The sequence below is a fragment of the Ochlerotatus camptorhynchus genome, unplaced genomic scaffold (assembly GCF_037179485.1).
Source record: "Ochlerotatus camptorhynchus isolate MF236.1 unplaced genomic scaffold, CSIRO-AGI_Acam_v1.1 ptg000014l, whole genome shotgun sequence".
Taxonomy (NCBI): domain Eukaryota; kingdom Metazoa; phylum Arthropoda; class Insecta; order Diptera; family Culicidae; genus Ochlerotatus; species Ochlerotatus camptorhynchus.
Genome location: NW_027040506.1, coordinates 4876166 through 4896647, shown reverse-complemented (window position 1 = coordinate 4896647; position 20482 = coordinate 4876166). Strand labels below are relative to the sequence as shown.

The following is a 20482-nucleotide window of genomic DNA, read 5'->3' as shown; positions in this document are numbered from 1 at the left end:
TAATTTCGTTTTCGCATGATTGAAAGCTAACGACCGGCAAGAAGGACCTGCCCGACCTTACCTCACCCTCGCAAGCAATCGCGATGGGAAAGTTTGGAAATCCTATTGGAAACAAGGTGATCCGTGAAATTGTTTTTTTACAGCACACGGTTGTAAATTGAATCAGCAACGGCACCGTTAATGCGGTTCGATTCCCCTCGATTCAACTGGGCTATAATTAAATTGAAAGATCATTTCTTTTGTGGAGTGCATTTGCCGTTTTGAGTTCATAATGAACAAAAGTTTTTCAAAGTTCACTTCATCTTCCACCGTTCAGTTCATCGTGCAGCTATTCCGGCAAGTAAATTATGCAAATGGTGGTATTCAAACACTTTATCGGGCAAAAAGTTACCTCGAACCCTGCCTCTAATGGAGAGAAACGGAATTTCCCACTCAATGCCTCCCTTGGATGGTGGTCGCGTGGGGGAGCAGAAAGTTGTTTTAAATCAAAACTTTTTGATGTCCGCTAAAAGGCATACCCTTTTTCCACGCACACCCCCAAGAGCAAATAGTTACTAATGGTAATTATTATGAAAACTTCCCATCTCGAACGGGGCCTCGGCGTGAATGATGTCCATTATGGCCATTACATTTTATCGCATTCACTTCGTGCCAACATCGCCGCGCATCGGCGGGTTTTAAAGTGAGTCCGGAACAAAATTTGATGGCAAGGACGTTCCACTACGGACGGAAGGTTCTATGGTTGTAGGACTGTGGGCTGTTCAAATGAAGCGGCTTTAATTGTGAGGGGAATTTTACAACAAATTTTGCAGTGAGACGTTTATTTTTAATCTAAAATGCTTTCTCTAATTTGAAAGAACATGAATTTATGTTATGGACCTAATAATTCCTGAATTATTCAGAAATCATTAAACTGTAAAATGTTTTTAAATATTCAATTGAAATGGCTTAAATGTATCAGCAAAGGATTTTTTAAATATATCAATACAATTAAAAATTTTGCAGTGCGAAGTGATTTCTCGTAAAAACTTTGTTCTATACACTTTAAGAACTTTTGATGGTGCACATTTTTGACGAAGCGATCAAGATAAAGGGTGAACACGAAATTATTGCGACACCAAAAATGTCATGCCAATTTTTTTTTATAATGTTTAGAATCAAACCAAAATTTTAGGGTAATTTTATACATATATTTACTTCAAAAATCAAAAGAAAAGTTAATCGATGGAGCCTTGAGTGTAAAATTGAACGCATTTTCGCTTGATGCTCTCCATCAAAGTCTTTACAGTGTCATCCGGTACCAGTTTCTCAGTTTTTCTTCCATTTTCTTAACATGTCCTTCTCGTCTTTGACTGTCTTCTTGCTCTTCCGAAGTTCCCGCCTCATTATTGCCCAGTACTGCTCCACCGGGCGCAGCTCCGGACAGTTTGGCGGATTCATGTCCTTTGGAACAAAATGGACAGAATTGGCCTCATACCACTCCAGGACACTTTTAGAATTGTGGCATGATGCCAAATCTGGCCAAAATAGCGGAGCTTCGTCGAACGTAGAACGGCAAAAGGCGCTTCTCGAGGCACTCAGATTTGTAGATCTCGCCATTTACTGTGCCCTTTGTCACGAAAGGCTCACTCCTCAGTCCGCAAGAGTAGATGGCCTGCCAAATGAGATATTTGGAGGCGAACTTCGACATTTTCTTCTTCTTAAATTTGTCGTCCACATCGAACTTGCTCTTGCCGGTGAAAAACTCCAACCCCGGAATTTGCTTAAAATCGGCTTTTATATACGTTTCGTCGTCCATCACACAGCAGCCATATTTTGTCAGCATCTTCTCGTAGAGCTTCCGTGCCCGAGTTTTAGCCGTCGATTGTTGCCGCTCATCGCGGTTTGGGAAGTTCTGTACCTTGTATGTATGTAGTCCAGCTCTCTTCTTTGCATTCTGGACGTAGCTCTGCGACATGCCGATCTTTTTAGCCAAATCACGGCTTGAGACGTTGGGATTTGCTTTAATCATCCGCCTCACCTTTCCCTCCGTCTTTTTGTTCTCCGGTCCCGGTTTTCTTCCAGCTCCTTTGCCGTGGTCCAACGTCAACCGCTCCTGGAACCGCTTCAACACTCTGGAGACGGTTGAATGGTGAATGTTCAACATTTTTCCCAACTGCCGGTGCGACAGGTCAGGAAATTCCAGGTGTTTGGAAAGAATTTGTTCTCTCAACTCGCGTTGGTTCACCTCCATTTTCGTTGAATCGAAAAACACGACTTCGAGTTTGACAGCATGTACACAATACACATCAATGAGAAAGTGTGCAAAATTTGGTTGATTTTTACCCAATGGTAAAAAAGTTATGCCCTGTTGAATGCGTCGCAATAATTTCGTGTTCGCCCTTTACTATCTCCTCTTTGAAGGGTTATGGCAGTTTTTTGCAAAAGAATATGAATTTAAATTTTTTTTAATTTATTGTTCTTTTATATTTTCCACCATAAATGAACGGAACAACGATCTTTCGAATGGAATTAAAAATTTGAAAATCGGTTAGCTTCTTTTAGAGATATTGTAAATTGAAAAGAGCAATTTTTTCAAAAGAAAATCGACTTTAACTTTCCAATAAAAAAAATTGTCATTGAAAGTTCTAAACGTGCTTAGAACATTGTTTTTTACGAGCAATAAACGTATGAAAAGATATTCATGCAAAACCAATTTTTCAGGGGCCACCCTAACCTACTTGCTTAAAAAAATCATAACTCATGAACCATAAGAGATGAACATTTGATATCTTCAGCAAAGTTGCTGAAAATTGATTGTTCTTCAACTTTTTAGAACATTGCATTGGTCTATCTCAAACAATAAAAAAAAAACGTTCGCATTTTCATCTCACCAATTTTATGGACCACCTTAAATTCACTAACATTAAAAGATTGGCCAAAAAATATGAAGCAACTTTCCCCAATAAACCTAAAACCAACGGTTTTAGCGAAAATATTTGTGTTTTCCTAAATACGGTGTTGGGATCATTGTGCAGTGTATGCGAAGGTCCTGCAAAGTATTAATAAAGGCATGAATGTCCAAGACTTCAGATAAGGAGAAGATTTATTCGTCCGTATCCCGAGGCATGGGAAGTCCAAATCATGACCGATATAAAAACGGGTGACGAAATGTTGAGACTTCAAGGTGTTTTTTTTTTGTTGAACATATTTGGAAGAACTTTTCCTTTGGTTTGTTTTTTCCGTCGATCTTGTTTTCCGTGCTGAGCACCAATGCTACCGACGTGCCAGGAAGGCAGCTCCCACACCTGGACCCTACCTATCGACCCATCAACTCATGAACCGGGGACCAACGGCTTTACTTCCCATCCGAAGGAAGGCGTGATCAGAGATGTTATGCCTCAGAACATCCCGGCGGCGCCGACTGGGATTGAACCCAGGCCTTCTGGGGTGAGAGGTAATCACGCTTACCACTACACCACCGGCGCCGTTAAATTTGGAAGAACTTATTTGCCTTACTTTTAACTGCAATGCATTTAACAGCAGCTTATAATCAAAGTGATACATATTTTGACCACTCGTGTTGTCTTTTGCAACGATTTGGCTTGTTTGCAGCGAATAAAACTAATCAATTCATTATTTTCTTCCACTAGTGTGACTGTAGTAAATTTAAGACAATATTACTTTCTTGAAAACTCCCCTACAACTAGTGATTAGAAAATATCCCACTCAGTGATGCAAAATATCATGACAATTACTTGACACTCGTCAACGCATCAACCGACTATCGCTGACAGAACGTTTTGTCACGCAGTGAGAGGTAGAGCTATGGCAAACAACAATCACCAGTAATGGTCGCTGTTCACAGGCAAAACGTAACACTCGCTGCTGGTGATGTAAAGGACAACCAAAACAGTGAAGACTTCTGCAGTACGATGATGAGAAAAAACGAAACGACAGGAGAAAATGAAAACAATGCCTACACCAGGGCATCACAATATCAGCTTCAATCGACCAAATCGATGCGACGAAGAGACTGCTGGCTTTCTTTTTCTGTTAAAGTCGAACAGCTTCGCAGCATTCTAGAACCTCAGTCGGCGTGCACAAACAAATGTTCAATCGCTTGTCTCTCTTTCTCCCGTCGCTCCATTGGTCTTCCTTTCAAGCTTCGGTGAAACGGATGAGCGAAAGAGCGCTCGACTTTGATAGTTTTCTTTTTCATGAAACACATCAACAGAGGTTTCATGACGTTTATGACGGAAAATGAAATAACACATTTAAAGCATTTTTCACGTGAAAACACGTGAAGATTACACGTAGTATTTTTAATTTATCTTTCATCCATATATTTATCTAAAAAAAATGATCAAAAACGGGACATAACGCATTGAAAGAGCGGTGATAGAGTGTTCGTGAAAGGGAATTGAAAGCCATAATGAGGTTCGTTTAACAAGAAAATCGACGTTAGTTACATTGAAAGCGATGAGCAAAGCAACGACGAGAAGTTCCACAGCCAGCCTTTCCTTCTAAGCGTCCTGCTTTTTTTATTTTCGTTTCTTGCTGATAGTCTAGCTAGGCGTTATAGAAATGAAGCGTCGAACACGTATGTATGAGAGAAACAAAACACGAGTTCATTTTAGAGCTTCGAAAATGTAGAGCCCTGGCCTACACATTCCAAGCTCGTCTCGGCACGCGCGACTGTGTGTGTTTTAAACAAAGCTGGCAGAATTAAACGGAAGCTGTTGGGCTCACTCACCAACACACTCACATAAGCAAGCAAAGCAGCAACTGTTTCAAAACGAGCACATATGAGTGTCGTGATTGTCGGGAATGAGCAGATCGGTGATGGATAACCACCGAAGACGACATTCACCAGTTGCGTTTTACTTCTTTCGTCAACTTGATGGATAGTCATGAAGAGAGCTTCGGCAAGCACATTGATAGGAATGTACCAAGCGCTACTACCATCAGCTGTTTGACGATCGTGATTGTGATAGGTCGCAACTATGATCCCACGAAACTTTTGTCTCTCCTTGGAAGATTTCCTGCTTTTACGTTGGGCGTCAATTGAACTATATTTGACCTCGGGATACCTCTCAATTTTAGAAGGGGGTTGGCCTAGGCCCCAAGCTGCTAGTCTTAACCTAAGGCAGTTTTAGTGATGGTCACCAAAGGCCTATTATATCTCTCGGATCCAAGGCCTTTAATAGTAGAGCAGTTTCACGCCAACTACCGAATCAATTTTATTTTTTTCCTCTCGGGATTCCAAAACTTAGCGGCGCCGGTGGTGTAGTGGTAAGCGTGATTAGCTCTCACCCCCGCAGGCCTGGGTTCTCGGATCACGCCTTGTTTCGAAGGGAAGTAAAGCCGTTGGTCCCCAGTTCATGAGTTGATGGGTTGATAGGTAGGTTCCAGGTGTGGGAGCTGCCTCCCTGAGGTCGGTTTATCCCGGAGATGAACTAGTCATAGGCTAAAAATCTCATTAATAAAGAACTGAAAAAAAAAAAAATCTGGCGTCGGTAGCATTGGTGCTCAGCACGGACAACAAGATCGACGGAAAACAAATCAAGGAAAAAAAAGAATTCCAAATCTTCGCATAATTGTTTGCTAGGGGCAATGATCCAAGTTTTTGGCTGATTTGGACCATTTTGACTTTCGCGTAATTTTTCAAAATGGCGTATTCAATATTTTTCTATAAATCATAGCACGAAAACGGCTCACTCGGAAAACATCCGTTCCCGAAAACGGGAACGGACCGTGAACTAAAAATCACGGCCAACTATCCAAAAACAAAATTTTCTCAAATATACACCATGAACTATGCTTCACGGCTGTGGTTCACGAATATGGGAACTCTTTTTTTCCCGTGCAGCTATTCAAAATTATGTCAGAAACATAGTTGTGGGAAACTGGATTGCCTTTTCAGAAAAAAAAAATACACACCGAAAAAAAAATCCTAAGCTTTCGCCAAAAAAAATCTGTTTAAAGCTGCAATATTCAAAAAGCACATTTTAAAAATGTTCTAAGTTATGTTCATTTGAAAGCTTATCAAAAATGCTAGCTTTTCTGAAATTGACATACAAAATATACGTATATACTAAATGTGTGTGTGTGTGTGTGTGCCATCCTCTATCCCTCACCCAACCGGGGGCGTTGGACAAGTAGAACTGCGAATAATTTGATCAAATCTCATGCTCCGTAATGGTACCCTTTATGTTGTGAAGACTAGGTAAAGGGTGATACGGTCAAAATTTGGTCAATATCAACTTGACGTATTTCTTTCAATTTTGCATTTAAAAAACCTGAACACCCCTCATTTTGAAGGTGTGTGTGTGTAGAATGTTGCTCCTATTTTGATTTTGGAATTCACTCTTCAGTTGTCAAAATGCCGTCCAAGCAAGAAGAGCAGCGTATCAAAATTTTGCTCGCGCATCGCGAAAATCCGAGCTACTCGCACGCAAAGTTGGCAAAATCGCTAAAAGTTGCCAAATCAACCGTTACAAATGTAATTAAAGTGTTTGGGGAACGTTTGTCGACAGCCAGGAAGTCTGGATCGGGGGGAAATCGAAAATCGGAAGCCGCTGAGACGACAAAGAGAGTTGCCGGTAGTTTCAAGCGAAACCCTAACCTCTCTCTCCGAGATGCCGCAAATAAGCTGGGTGTATCGTCTACAACCGTGCATCGAGCCAAAAAATGAGCCGGACTATCGACTTACAAGAAGGTAGTGACTCCAAATCGCGATGATAAACAAAATACGACGGCCAAAGCGCGATCCCGGAGGCTGTACACGACGATGCTGACGAAGTTTGACTGCGTGGTAATGGACGACGAAACCTACGTCAAAGCCGACTACAAGCAGCTTCCGGGACAGGAGTTTTATACGGCAAAAGGAAGGGGAAAGGTAGCAGATGTTTTCAAGCACATGAAACTGTCAAAGTTCGCAAAGAAATATCTGGTTTGGCAAGCCATCTGTACCTGTGGCTTGAAAAGCAGCATTTTCATAGCTTCCGGGACTGTCAACCAAGAAATTTACGTAAAAGAGTGTTTGAATAAACGTCTGCTGCCTTTCCTGAAGAAACACGGTTGTTCCGTACTGTTTTGGCCGGATTTGGCATCTTGCCATTACGGTAAAAAGGCCATGGAGTGGTACGCCGCCAACAACGTGCAGGTGGTTCCCAAGGACAAGAACCCTCCCAACACGCCAGAGCTCCGCCCAATTGAGAAATACTGGGCTATTGTCAAGCGGAACCTAAAGAAGACCAAAAAAACTGCTAAGGGCGAGCAGCAGTTCAAGGCAAACTGGCTTTCTGCGGCGAAGAAGGTGGACAAGGTGGCTGTACAAAATCTGATGGCAGGGGTCAAGCGTAAGGCCCGGCAATTCGGATTTGGAAAAGCGGAAGCCTAACTGAATATTTTTCCTGAATTTTATACTAATTGAACTTGAAAAAGAAATTTAATTTGATTTTTTAAATAAACGATTTCACCGATTTACACGCGTTTTCCCTTGACCAAATTTTGACCGTATCACCCTTTAGTACTTCAAAAAGGGTAATTTTTGAGGAAAGACAGCGTGTCCTCAACAATTTAAGGGAACATGATGCACTAGATGTCCACAACAGGTACAACAAAACATCACATAGACGCCCTTATTCACACTAACTACTCAGGGGGTAGAAGGTCAAGAAGAGCCCCCGCCGCCAACTAAAGCTTGAACCGGGTACCTGGGTTTCCCACGATATACCCGCGGCAATGGTCAGCAGACGATGCCCTGTGCGTATTTAGTATTTAGTATGTAGTATGTTTTATTTGACTGTACAAAATGTTTGAAGCCATGCGTCATCTAAACCATAATTTGCATAACCATAAATACACTTTTCAACAATCTTCAACTGGAACGTACTCACCAAATCATTACACCTGGGAGCGCATTCCCGATGCTTCCACGCATATTTTTCTCTAGTCATTTTTAAACAAAATATACTTATACTTATGTATATACTAAATGTATACTAAAAGTTTAAAGTTTACGATTTTGATCAGTTTGGAAGCGTCCGTTATGTCCATTTCATGAAAGTCATCAGTTTTAACGTAGGACTACGCTTTTTTTACCCTACCGGGGACCACATCAATAAATCGAAAATGAGGCATGTAACGAAAATGGTAGTGTCTTAAAATGTATATATCTCCAAAGCATTAATGTGAAACATGCTATTTGACGGGGCATTTAGCCAGTAATTTTTTGGCATATAGTATAAATAGTTAAAATACTAAGACATTGATCGAAAATTCGCAGCATTACAATTTCCCATACATTTGCTAAGACCACAGGGTGTCTTTCCTAGCAGAGACATCACATAGTTGGTACCAAAGGAAACAAGCCGAAGTCGTAATTCCATTCGAACTTCGGAGGTCTTCATATCGAAGCAACCTAACACAGACGAAATGTAGACCGGAGGAAAAGTCCCCGCAAGTAGGTGTGGGCCATCTTCACCAAGCGTATCATCGTCATGCCGAAGAACATCTAACTCGCTTACCATATGCGTGGAGAAAGCACCTACAGATCTCAGAATTCTCCAATCACGACAAAGAACAACTCGGTACCGTGCACCAAACCCACCGCTACCACGAACAGAATGCGAACCTGAATAATGAGATGCATTGTCAAATGCTCCTTCAATATCTAGAAACGCTGCTAACATAATCTCTTTGCCCTCGAACATTTATTCAATTTTTGTCACAAGTGTATGAAGTGCTGTAATTTTTGATTTTCCATGTTGGTATGCAAATTAGCGTTAATTTTAATGGGATCGAATCGAAGTTTTTTGACTTAACATAATCATCAATCAATTTCTCTATCAATTTCAACATAAACGACGAAAGGCTAATAGATTTTGCACTCTTTTCATCCTTTATTTTAGCTTTTGGAACACGAATTTGTCACCAGAGTTTTGGAATGTGGTTTAACCGCAAACTGGCTCTAATCATTTCAGTAAAGTGGCTTTCTTATATGATCCGTGTTCCATAGCCAAGAGACCCATGTGTCCGGATCAAAGTTCCACCAATCTTCTTTGAGCCCAGTGTGCATAGACATCTCCCCTTAGGCCATAGCACCTTTCGTTCCACTTGCCATCGATAATAATGCTTTCGCCGATGCTCAAACTGATCATTTCAGTAGATGATAACAATGATAATGATGATGATGTCGATGGCATGCGTACATAAATGGAAAATGTTAAACCTGCTCGCAGCATCGTTTAAAGCACACGTACCGCATTGACGTTTGGAATAGTATGAAATAATATCCGCTATGCTGAAAATGGCCCATCATTGCGTGAAACGAGCAGACCGGGCAAATTTTCATTCCAAAAGACCGTTCTTCCGAGCAAACTCGGCGGCTCGTTTGGCCGTGGCATTAGACGACCTATCTAATGAAGTCTAATTAGCCTCAACGCGTACTTTGCGTGTGACAGAGCCATTAACGAAGCGGATGTGTGTCCGCGTGAACGCGCTGGAGTGGCATGCGTGATGCAAGAACGTAGATATTATCTGTTGATGATTGCATCATGTACTTTGATTTTGCCATTGCAGGCGGTGTTATGTGCCAATTGTTTCTTAAAGGTGCTTTGATTGGCTAGGTGATGTATGGTCACACTAATAAACTGTTGCGATAAGATGGTCATTAGGGTGGTTCAAAGTATCGCTTTTGCTCCACACTGCTAAATTCATTCTTTTTCAGGTCCTGATCATTTTCCAAAAATTTGAGCTCATTAGGTTGCGATATCGACGAAGTTGAATGAGAATTACTATGGGAAAAGTGAACTTTTTGTTCACCTCGTCCTAACCTTTCACAAGAATGATTTATGGAACGTTCTTTTAGGAAATTTTCTCGTCTACAACTTTGGTCAAGACCAGTTTTTAATTGATCTTCATGATAGTCAGTTATTAATTAATTAAGGAAGATGATATACTTCTGATATGCTCCATCAACTGCTCAGCAGACAATATCCGTGTACTTGAAGCAGTTGAATGAGCAGTTCCACGCCAAATGACGAATAGATCTGAAGCGACCTTGTCTGATTTACAAGAAACTTTGCATAATTATTTGTTATGGTCATCCTTTCACATTTGAGCTAAAGTTCGGCCATTTTGCATCTCGCAAAAAAAAACTTCAAAGTGGCGAATACGATATTTTTCGAAAACTTCACTTCCAATGAAAATGACGTTTGAGGCAAAGTTGTAGGAAAAAAGTAATAGACCATATAAAAAATTCAAGTTATTTTGGAAAACATATCCAATAAAGTGACAAAAAATTAAGCAACAGAAAATTGCCTTCTTCAATATTACTTAAATCAGTGTTTAATCAGCTGCCGACAGAAGCAGTCTGCTCTCGATACATGTCATGTGATCGTCTGTTCACTCGGCAGCAACCATTGCTTGATCCTCTTTATTGTTCTTCATCAGCAGTTCTTTCGATCGATGCGCCGCACACTGGGACGAAATCAAAAATAGTGGGACATGGCTATTTGCGACGAAACTAGAATGTAGAATGTTTCTTTATTTGTTAAGTACTTTAGTTGAGAACAACACATTTTTGATAAAGGGGGGTATACATTAAGATAAAAAATCTTCGAGAGCGTGGTTTAAAGGCTTGGGCTTAAGTCGTGACTTCATTCGCGTGATGAGTAGACTTATGTCCAACCACTACTCGCTAGATGCTCATCTCAATAGAATAAACCTCGTGGACAGCAACATCTGTCGGTGTGGAAACGGTTACGATGACATCGAACACGCAGTTTGGCAATGTACGGATAATGACGCCGCCAGAGAGCGACTTTTGAATACCCTCGAGGCCCAAGGAAGACAACCCTATGTTCCTATCAGAGACGTGTTGGCAACCCGTGATCTCTGCTATATGCAGTCCGTTTATGTTTTTCTTCAAATGTCTAGTATAAGAATTTAATTCCTTTTGTCTTTTGTCTCTCTTTATTAGTTTTTGTTTGTCTTGTCCCCCCGTCTCGATGAGTCTCATCGTCGCCCACTGGTCACCCACCATAGCCGGTCGAACTCCGGACGAAGCTAGAACAGCACTACCGTTCATACTGGCGACAACGCTCTGATGAGACAACGAAACCCTACCCCAAGCTCCTTCCCTGATCCTATCCTTCGAAAATGTACCCTTCTAACCTCGAGTAAGCCGCGAGTAATCGGCCCAACTCCTACTAGACATAGAATTAAGTGAATTTTGTTACACACAGTGAACAATGAATTATCGGATCCGTAAAGCTAACGCGATTGAGCCTTCCAAATGAACGAACTAGATAAAAAAAAATTAAGATAAAAAATAACTTTTTTATGTCTTGTTGAAATTGATGAAAATTTATGGAAACATTGTAGATGCAGTAATTTTAAGAAACTTTGCCCAAGAGGTCAATTTTCTATCTCTCAAGTGGACGAAGTTATAGGGTGAAAACGAATTACTAACGCTAGTACCCCTTAAAAACTTTTTTTTTAGCATAACTTTTTAGTTTTATTTTTTTTTTTTGATTTTTTCAATGTTTTACAAAGTTGTCAGTGCTCTAAAAATGAAGCAAATTGCCGTCTCTTCATGAGAAGGATTTACATACGTATTTATAATTTTTCAACACTAAGCTTAAAGGGGTGTATCTTGCAGGTTAGCAGGTATTAGCAGCTCGACGTAATTTCGTTCAGCAATTTATATACTACTGTAACATATACAATTCATAGGGGGATCCAAAGGGGTTGCCTAATGAACTTTTTAATAAAGTACCTCAATGTTTTGTGACGTTTTGCTGTTTTCATGACCATTTTTCCAAGTATGTATGAGTGGGTTGTAGCTTCGACAAAGTTGAATGGTAGAGACGGTAGTAGACGTGAGATGCGAAGCACGAGGTTCGCGTCACTGCAGGAAGAGGAAGATCGTTGGTTTCATGACAGAACGACGCCATCAGACAGCGAATATCAGATCATCGTCCGCAAGCCACCGCCATCAGGCCACCGTTATCAGGCCTCTGTTATCAGGTCACCGTCATCCGGGCACCGCCATCCGGGCACCGCCATCTGGCCACTGCTACCAGGCCACCATCATCCGGTCACCGCCATCTGGCCACCACCATCCCGGCACCGCCATCCGGCCACCGCCATAGGGGTGCTTCCCTAAGGCTGCTACCATACGGTATTGGGCTGCCGCCATCTGGTCACCAACATCCGGCTGTCACTAACTGGCCGTCACCATCTAGACAATGCCAAGTTTATCATATTGGTTCGCATAACCAATAAATGTAAGGTAAATTCTACTTTTATAGTTGGATAGGAATTCCCCACAATCCGAAAGCTTCCCCCCGCAAAAACGCCCTGGGACCCGGAACCAAAAGAGGCCTTAAGTGCCCACTCCAGGAGCTGCCGTTGGCTTAAGACCATCAGCTCGGGGCTTAGGCTGGTTCCCTTCTGGGACTAAGCGGCTCCGGGGCCATAACTGTTTCAATACAAAACATGTTAAAACTAAAGTCAAAAAGTACAACACAATAAACATTTTATCTTTTGCTATCCAAAAAGCCTCCTCCATCAGACCGGGATCCGCTTCCAGTGTTTTAATTACATAGCAGTATCGCCAACGGGGGACAGAGCATTTCTATTGCAGCAATGGACGCAAAACGTGGTGAGCACTCACACACTCATCACTAAACGGTTGCTTTCCGAGGCCGACGACGCACAGTGGGACGAAATCAAAAAAAAAAGAAAAGAGAGACATGGCCATTTGCGACGAAACTATTGAGTGTAGCATTTTGATGTATTCTAGAATGTGTCTTTAATTTTTAAATACTTTATGTTGTACAGTGGTAAACATGTTTGCTTAAGGGTGGTATATACTAATATTAAAAGAATGACTTTTGTATATCTTGTTGAAATTGACGATCATCTATGGAAACGTTGCAGATGAAGTAATTAATAAAAAAATTTGTCCAAGATGTCAATTTTCCATCTCTCAAGTGGACGAAGTTATAGGGTGAAAATGGAGTACAAACGGTAGTACCTCCTTAAAAAGCGTTGTTTTTACCATAACTTTTTAGTTTTAATTTAACAATTTTTTCAGTGTTCTAAAAAGTTGTAATTGCTCTAAAACTGCACATTTTTTCTGCAAAAAACAAAACACTACCTATTTATTTAAAGGATTCAAGTCCCTTTTTATAATTTTTAATGTTATCTGTAAGAGGGTGTATCTTGCAGGCTAGCAGGTATTATCAGCTAACCTCAACGTTGTTTTGTTCAGCATCTTTTAGTCTTCTGTTAAATATACAATTCATAGAGGGATCCAAGGGGATGCATAATGAATTTTCTAAAAAGTACCGCAACGTTTTGTTACGTCTTGCTGTTTTCAGGACCATTTTTCGAAGTGTTTACATTAGAGTAGTTTTCCCACTGCTCTTTCAATGCTTATTCTGGTCCCCAACAACTGGGCCAAATTTGTACGAATTTGGTTACTATCTCGATTGACGATTAAATTTTGTATGGGCACCGGAACGATCCTATTCATTTGCTTACCAAATCCAAATATTGCTCAAATGTCTCCAATACGCGGACTTAGATTGAGAATACCTAATACCTGCCCGGATGGCGGTGCCCGGATGGCGGTGCCCGGATGGCGGTGCCCGGATGGCGGTGCCCGGATGGCGGTGCCCGGATGGCGGTGCCCGGATGGCGGTGCCCGGATGGCGGTGCCCGGATAGCGGTGCCCCGATGGCGGTGCCCGGATGGCGGTGCCCGGATGGCGGTGCCCGGATGGCGGTGCCCGGATGGCGGTGCCCGGATGGCGGTGCCCGGATAGCGGTGCCCCGATGGCGGTGCCCGGATGGCGGTGCCCGGATGGCGGTGCCCGGATGGCGGTGCCCGGATGGCGGTGCCCGGATGGCGGTGCCCGGATGGCGGTGCCCGGATGGCGGTGCCCGGATGGCGGTGCCCGGATGGCGGTGCCCAGATGGCGGTGCCCGGATGGCGGTGCCCGGATAGCGGTGCCCCGATGGCGGTGCCCGGATGGCGGTGCCCGGATGGCGGTGCCCGGATGGCGGTGCCCGGATGGCGGTGCCCGGATGGCGGTGCCCGGATGGCGGTGCCCGGATGGCGGTGCCCGGATGGCGGTGCTCGGATGGCGGTGCCCGGATGGCGGTGCCCGGATGGCGGTGCCCTGATAACGGTGGCCTGATGGCGGTGGCTTGCGGACGATGATCTGATATTCGCTGTCTGATGGCGTCGTTCTGTCATGAAACCAACGATCTTCCTCTTGCTACAGTGACGCGAACCTCGTGCTTCGCATCTCACGTCCACTACCGTCTCTACCATTATTCCACCGCACGTCTGCCTAGAGGCAACGCTACACACCGACTCCAGAACTCTCTATCCTCCTCACCATCCACCCATAGTCGCACTCACACCACTCAGCTCTCTCGTTCGCTACCACATTTCCGTTCCAATTACTGCAGCTGACTTCACTCGTCACCCACAATCGTTATCGGTGCTACCGTTCGCAATTTAAATTGGAAGTTTGCTGAAAAAATGGTGCCCTACGTTCCCACACAAAATAAAAATACAAAATATTACCATTTAGGATGGTAACAGTATAGTGAACAAAAATCAGCGGATCTGTAAAGTTAATTCGATTGAGCCATATCAAATAAATTAATAAACAAAAATATTATTCAAATAGTTTTCATTAACTAGCTTATAACTAATTCTATCCGCTGTGAAATTTTAAAGTTGAACACTTACAAATAAACCAAAACCATAGAACAACAATTTTTGGACATTTGATATTTTTTATTATATAAACTATTGATTGTAAAAATTTTCACAGAAAACCATTTTTTGAACTTTCAAAATCCTTTTCTTTGCACGAAAAGATCAAAATTTTTGTTAAAAATCGTTTTTCAACGATTTCTGTTAACTTTTAAATGTTCAACTTGAAATTTTCGCAGAAGATAGAATTTTGCAAAGTTTCTTTTTTTAATGAAAAGTATTAAAAAAAATATCGTAAAGGGTAGTTATTATTTTTTCCTTGATTTATTTTTCCGTCGACATAAAAAATATTACTGTTCCATCGGCGTGAAGGAATTCAAGAAAAAATAAAAAATATTAAATGGCTGGCATTGATTTTCCACCAGAAAGGCTCAAAAATACCATCAGGTCAAATCTTAAAAAGAATTTGTCCAAATTATTTACCCTTGAAAACACATCTAGTAGAAGAGTTTTCCAAAGTGTGATGAAAATTTAAGCCCAAAATATTAAGAAATAAAAAATCCCGCCCATGGTGAAAATAGGCCATTTTTGACAATTTCAATACCTGCCGGGAATCAGTCTGTTTGCTGTAGTTACTATAACAAAAACAAAACTTAGGTGAATCTTAATTAAAAAAAACTTCAAATTGACGTTCTAAGATCACGAATAGCTTATTTGGTTGTGGAGTAATATCTTCTGAAAGATGAAATTTTTAAAAATCTCGAAAATCCAGGGTTGTAGCCGAGAGGGATCTAGGCACTTCAGAACAAAAAGGTGTTTGCTCAGAATGCCAAAATAAAGGGTGTCCACGATGAAATTGCCACACTATGAAATTGCTCTAACTTTTTAACCGTTGGGTAGAATTTAATGAAAATTTGGGTGGATTTAGTTCATAGTGCATTATTTACATCCTGCAAGTTTTAAAGTCCTGTGATCAAAACTCGCGGAAATGGAGTCGAAAGAACAGCTCGTGCGTGATAAAATCTTGCGCATTCATCACGAGAACAAGGATCTCTCGCATCGTTCCATCGCTAAAACGTTGGGAATCGCGAATTCCACGGTGTCGCGAGTGATTAAGCGGTTCGAAGAACGGTTGACCACCGATCGGAAGCCCAGAAGTGAAGGAAAAAGTATTTCATACAACACCAAAAATCACAACCGCGTAGTTGGGGCCTTCAACCGAAATCCGAACGCCTCCGTTAGGGATGTGGCTAAGAAGCTGCACCTAAGCCGAAGTTTTGTCCAGAAGGCCAAAACTAAGGCTGGGCTTCGAACGTTCAAGGTACAAAAGGCCCCTAATCGCGACGAGAAGCAGAACAAGTCCGCCAAATCCCGTGCCAGGAAGTTGTACCTCAACATGCTGACGAAAGTTGAATGCTGCATCATGGACGACGAAACATATGTGAAGGCCGACTTCAAACCTGTTTTTCACGGCCAAGGATAAGTTCAGCATTCCGGAGCATGTCCGCACTCAGAAGATGTCCAAATTTGCGAAGAAATTTCTGGTTTGGCAAGCCATCTGCACGTGCGGGAAGCGGAGTGCACCTTTCGTGACCCAGGACACGATGAACGGACAGGTGTACATAAAAGAGTGCCTCCAGAAGCGGCTGCTTCCTCTCCTGAAGGCCCACAACGTCCCAACAATCTTCTGGCCGGATTTGGCCTCATGCCACTACTCCAAGGACGTGCTGAAGTGGTATGCGGACAATAAGGTCAATTTCGTGCCGAAAATGTTCAACCCTCCCAACACTCCGGAGCTCCGCCCCATCGAGAAGTACTGGGCGATTATGAAGCAGCACCTTCTTAAACGACCTAAGGTAGTGAAGACAGTCGAGGAACTGAAGAAAGTATGGGTTTACATGCAAAAAACGGTTGATTCACAGGTTGTGCAGAATCTTATGGCCGGGGTTAAGGCCAAGGTGCGGGCATTTGCGTATGGACTGTAAATACAATACGAGTAAAATGGTAAAATGAAGTTTAATAGTTATTTCTCAATCCCTGAAAATTTGATGGCAATCGGATGAAAACTAGAATTTTGCGAATCAATTTTGTGTGTGGCAATTTCATCGTGGACACCCTTTATGCGTTTTGGTCAAGTTTGGCTCAAATCGGTGACATCGACCACAGGTGGTGTACCCACTTGAGCTGGAATGACTCATCTTGTATTCTTATTGCTTATGATGTTTTCTGATTATATACTAATTTAAAATGTCATATTTCAAAAACTAAATGGTCTGAGTTTCACGCATTTTGTTCTACATTCATCGAGCATTATCAAAGTAACCCCAAATCAAAATACTTGTGTTCGGTCACAACACTAGAAAAATAGTGCAAGTGCTTTAATTTCCGTAAGACATAATACAAACGAATTAACTCTAGGAGCATCAGTACTTGTTAAAATTTTTTTTGAAAAACATTCATTGCTGTAAGAAATATTTAATATATACTTTAAAAACTATCAATATTACCCCGTTTTACGGTACTTAGTAATAGTGAAATATGCAGCTACCCTGAAAGAAGTCGATTGATCTTATCATAAAGTTTTCGATTTATAAAGCAAAGATTAACTCATTATCTTGAAGTTCAAGGAAAAAGTTGTCTTTAGCAAAGTTATAGCTGATTAAATTTCACAGAAGATCAGAATAACCCGTTTTTTTATTATTATTATAGTCTTGGGCCATTCGTGTCATAAGGAGAAAGGAGCCGTCATTAATTTTTGGAAATTCAAAAGGAGTTTGTTCGTTTAAAACCGAAATTATGTCGAAAAAAATGTGTTTACTGTATTCTGGTAGGAGAGTAGAACGCAATGAACACAATTTAATGAACGTTATTTGGTTACGAATGAAAAATCTGCTCTTGAATTTTTGAAAATGAACGACGTCCTTTTTCACCTTGCAGCAAACCCGACAATCTTTATGGAAGGCTTAAGTACACTTTTCCCATATACCTGGTCACGGGTGAACTTTTGTCCATCTACTGATAAAAATTAGAAACAACAGCGTTTACTAAATATGAACACATGAATAATGCTCGCAAACATTTAAAAAGGGCCAATAAACTTGTGTACACAAACCTTGTTAAGCACTTTTCACACGAACCAAAGTACGCCCACGCAAACCAGCAACACCACCTGGAAGGAGAAATTATTTCCTCCCCTCATGGTTCGCTTGAAAAGCTGATACACCCTTTCAAATGTTACGCGAGCATTATTCATGTGATCATTTTTTGTTGTTGTTTCATTTTTGACGTAGGACTACGTCTTTAGTTTCTATACTGGGGTACACTTTGTGAAAACCAAAAATGGAACATGAAACAAATTTATGAAAGATTTTGAACATTAATAACTCAGCTGCCCCTGGATCAATTTCAATCATTTTATCACCAATTGATCATAAATATGTCTACGCAATGCTTCTATTTGACAATTGAACAAAATTGAATTGAATCCAACAAAAAACTATTGAAAAAGTGGTAATGTCAAGCATTATCCAAAGTACAAATAAAAAGTGATAATTTTTTCACTGTTTTAATGAAATATACGTTGTTCCCAAACGCAGTCGTCATAATCAAGTACCACTTGGTTGCACATCATTCTGCTTTAACCTGAAACGATATAAAAGAGCGCTGCTGTCTAGTCTCAACTCATTTTCATGTCAAACGTGTCTCCAGTCTGATCTACGAGAAAACACGAGGTATGCTGAAGGTGTTCTTGGAAAATGTGATCCGTGATGCTGTTACCTATACTGAACACGCCAAGCGTAAGCGGCCATCGATGTCGTCTACGCTTTGAAGCGACAGACGAACTCTGTACAGTTTCGGAGGATAAATCATCACCAACTTTAGCAACAAAAGGGACCTTTTCTGGGCCAACAAGCTTATTACAGTAAAAAGTTAGAATAGAATTTATCTGCCTGTTGGTTCATATTCAGAACCACATGCCCCCAACGACCACACAAAATGCTCTCCAGAGATGTAATCTTCTGATAAAACTTGGAAGCAGGAGTGGAAGTGATTTTGATCGATTATCTTCATCAACATTCTCTTTGAAAAAAAATATATTACAAATTTGGTACGCCTACAAATCAAAAACGGAATCGGTTCGGATCGATTAATTAAAAGAACAAAAAAATTTTCACATTTTTTCTGTGTCTAGCGGTCCCACCTCAAGCTCCCGTTCGTGCCCCTAGGCACAGACCCTTCTACTTTTTTATTTAGTAGATGAACAGTAGTTCTCTCCTGCACAGGTGTATACTAAATTCCATATATACTACAAAGGGTTACTGCAGTACGAGATCACAACCAAATCTCGCGTAACATTTTGAAAGGACCTATCCTCGTTGATCGATTCTCTTCATCGACTTTCTATTTGGTTTACCACGGCAACATAAACGAATTTCTCGCTTAGCTCGCAGCACAGTTTGACAGAAAACGGTGTTAGCTTGCGCCTTTTTTTCCTTTGATTTGTTTTTTCCGTCGATCTTGTTTTCCGTGCTGAGCACCAATGCTACCGACGTGCCAGGAAGGCAGCTCCCACACCTGGACCCTACCTATCGACCCATCAACCCATGAACCGGGGACCAACGGCTTTACTTCCCATCCGAAGGAAGGCGTGATCAGAGATGTTATGCCTCAGAACAACCCGGCGGCGCCGACTGGGATTGAACCCACGCCTGCTGGGGTGAGAGGTAATCACGCTTACCACTACACCACCGGCGCCGTTGTTAGCTTGCGCCTGAAACAACACAATTAATGGGAAATTCATTTGCAGTCTGGTTATTCGCAAAAGAGAAAATCGATGTAGAGAATCGATCAACAATGATAGGCCCTTTTCTGGTGTTGCGCGTTTTCGGAGAATGACCTGATTTACAATCTTTTGAGTGGGGTGGAGCAAAATCGATATTCCACCCGAATGATTTATTGCACCGATATTATGATTTCAACGTTGCAGGTATCGTTAAAGGAAATTTTCATCGCTTTCCTACACACATCAAACCCAGAACCAAATCGGGACGGTTCATCCAGTTTGTGAAAGAAAATTTACTTTAAGCCCATTTGTGAGTTCATTGCTTCGAGCTGCCGCTGGTGGCAACATGTTTCTTTGTCCCCTCGTGATTCGCCTGCAAAACATTTTGATTCAGCACTACCATCGTTTCTCCTCTCGAGCCATAAAAAAGCGGCTTATTTCGAGCATAAAATGTACATAAATTTTCACCCTCCGGTACTGATTTATGGCAAATATTTTTCCACGAATTTTATGCAAACACATTCGTCTACCTGGCTCTACTTTCCAACGTAGGATTAGGCAAAATTCCGGATGCGTAAGGCTTTAAGTAGCACATTCCTTCAGAAAGCATCCATGTGGGCATATTTTACATCTCGTTTGGGGCGGCACGTGCGTCAATGGGTGAAGGAAAAACTCCCGAGTCACATATATAGAATGTAGTTTCCCATTCAGCCAGCCGGCATCTGGTGATGGGATTTATTTGACTGGCATGCAAAGGTCGATTGACGTTTTCATTTCTCTCGTTTCGTTCGCAGGTGAAAATGGTATCGCAAGGTGCGCAGACCAACGGGGGACTGAACGGGAGGAAGCTGACGAAGAGCCTTTCTGAGGCGGCCGACCGGGTGCAGGAAAACGGCATCGATACCGGTGGCGTGCAGGAGGAACTGAAGACGTAAGTGACGAAGTTTGATGCTTGATTTTACTTATACAAAG

The 20482-nt window shown here is 41.7% G+C and overlaps 1 protein-coding gene across 1 annotated transcript in view; it reads left to right on the top strand.

The window, feature by feature from the left end:
• Positions 1 to 20482, top strand: part of LOC135701218 (uncharacterized) — a 67225-nt gene that overhangs the window by 16066 nt on the left and 30677 nt on the right. Inside the window, exon 3 of the mRNA XM_065221996.1 lies at positions 20305 to 20441. Coding sequence (XP_065078068.1) covers positions 20305 to 20441 — 137 coding nt within the window. The remainder of the gene's footprint in view (positions 1 to 20304; positions 20442 to 20482) is intronic.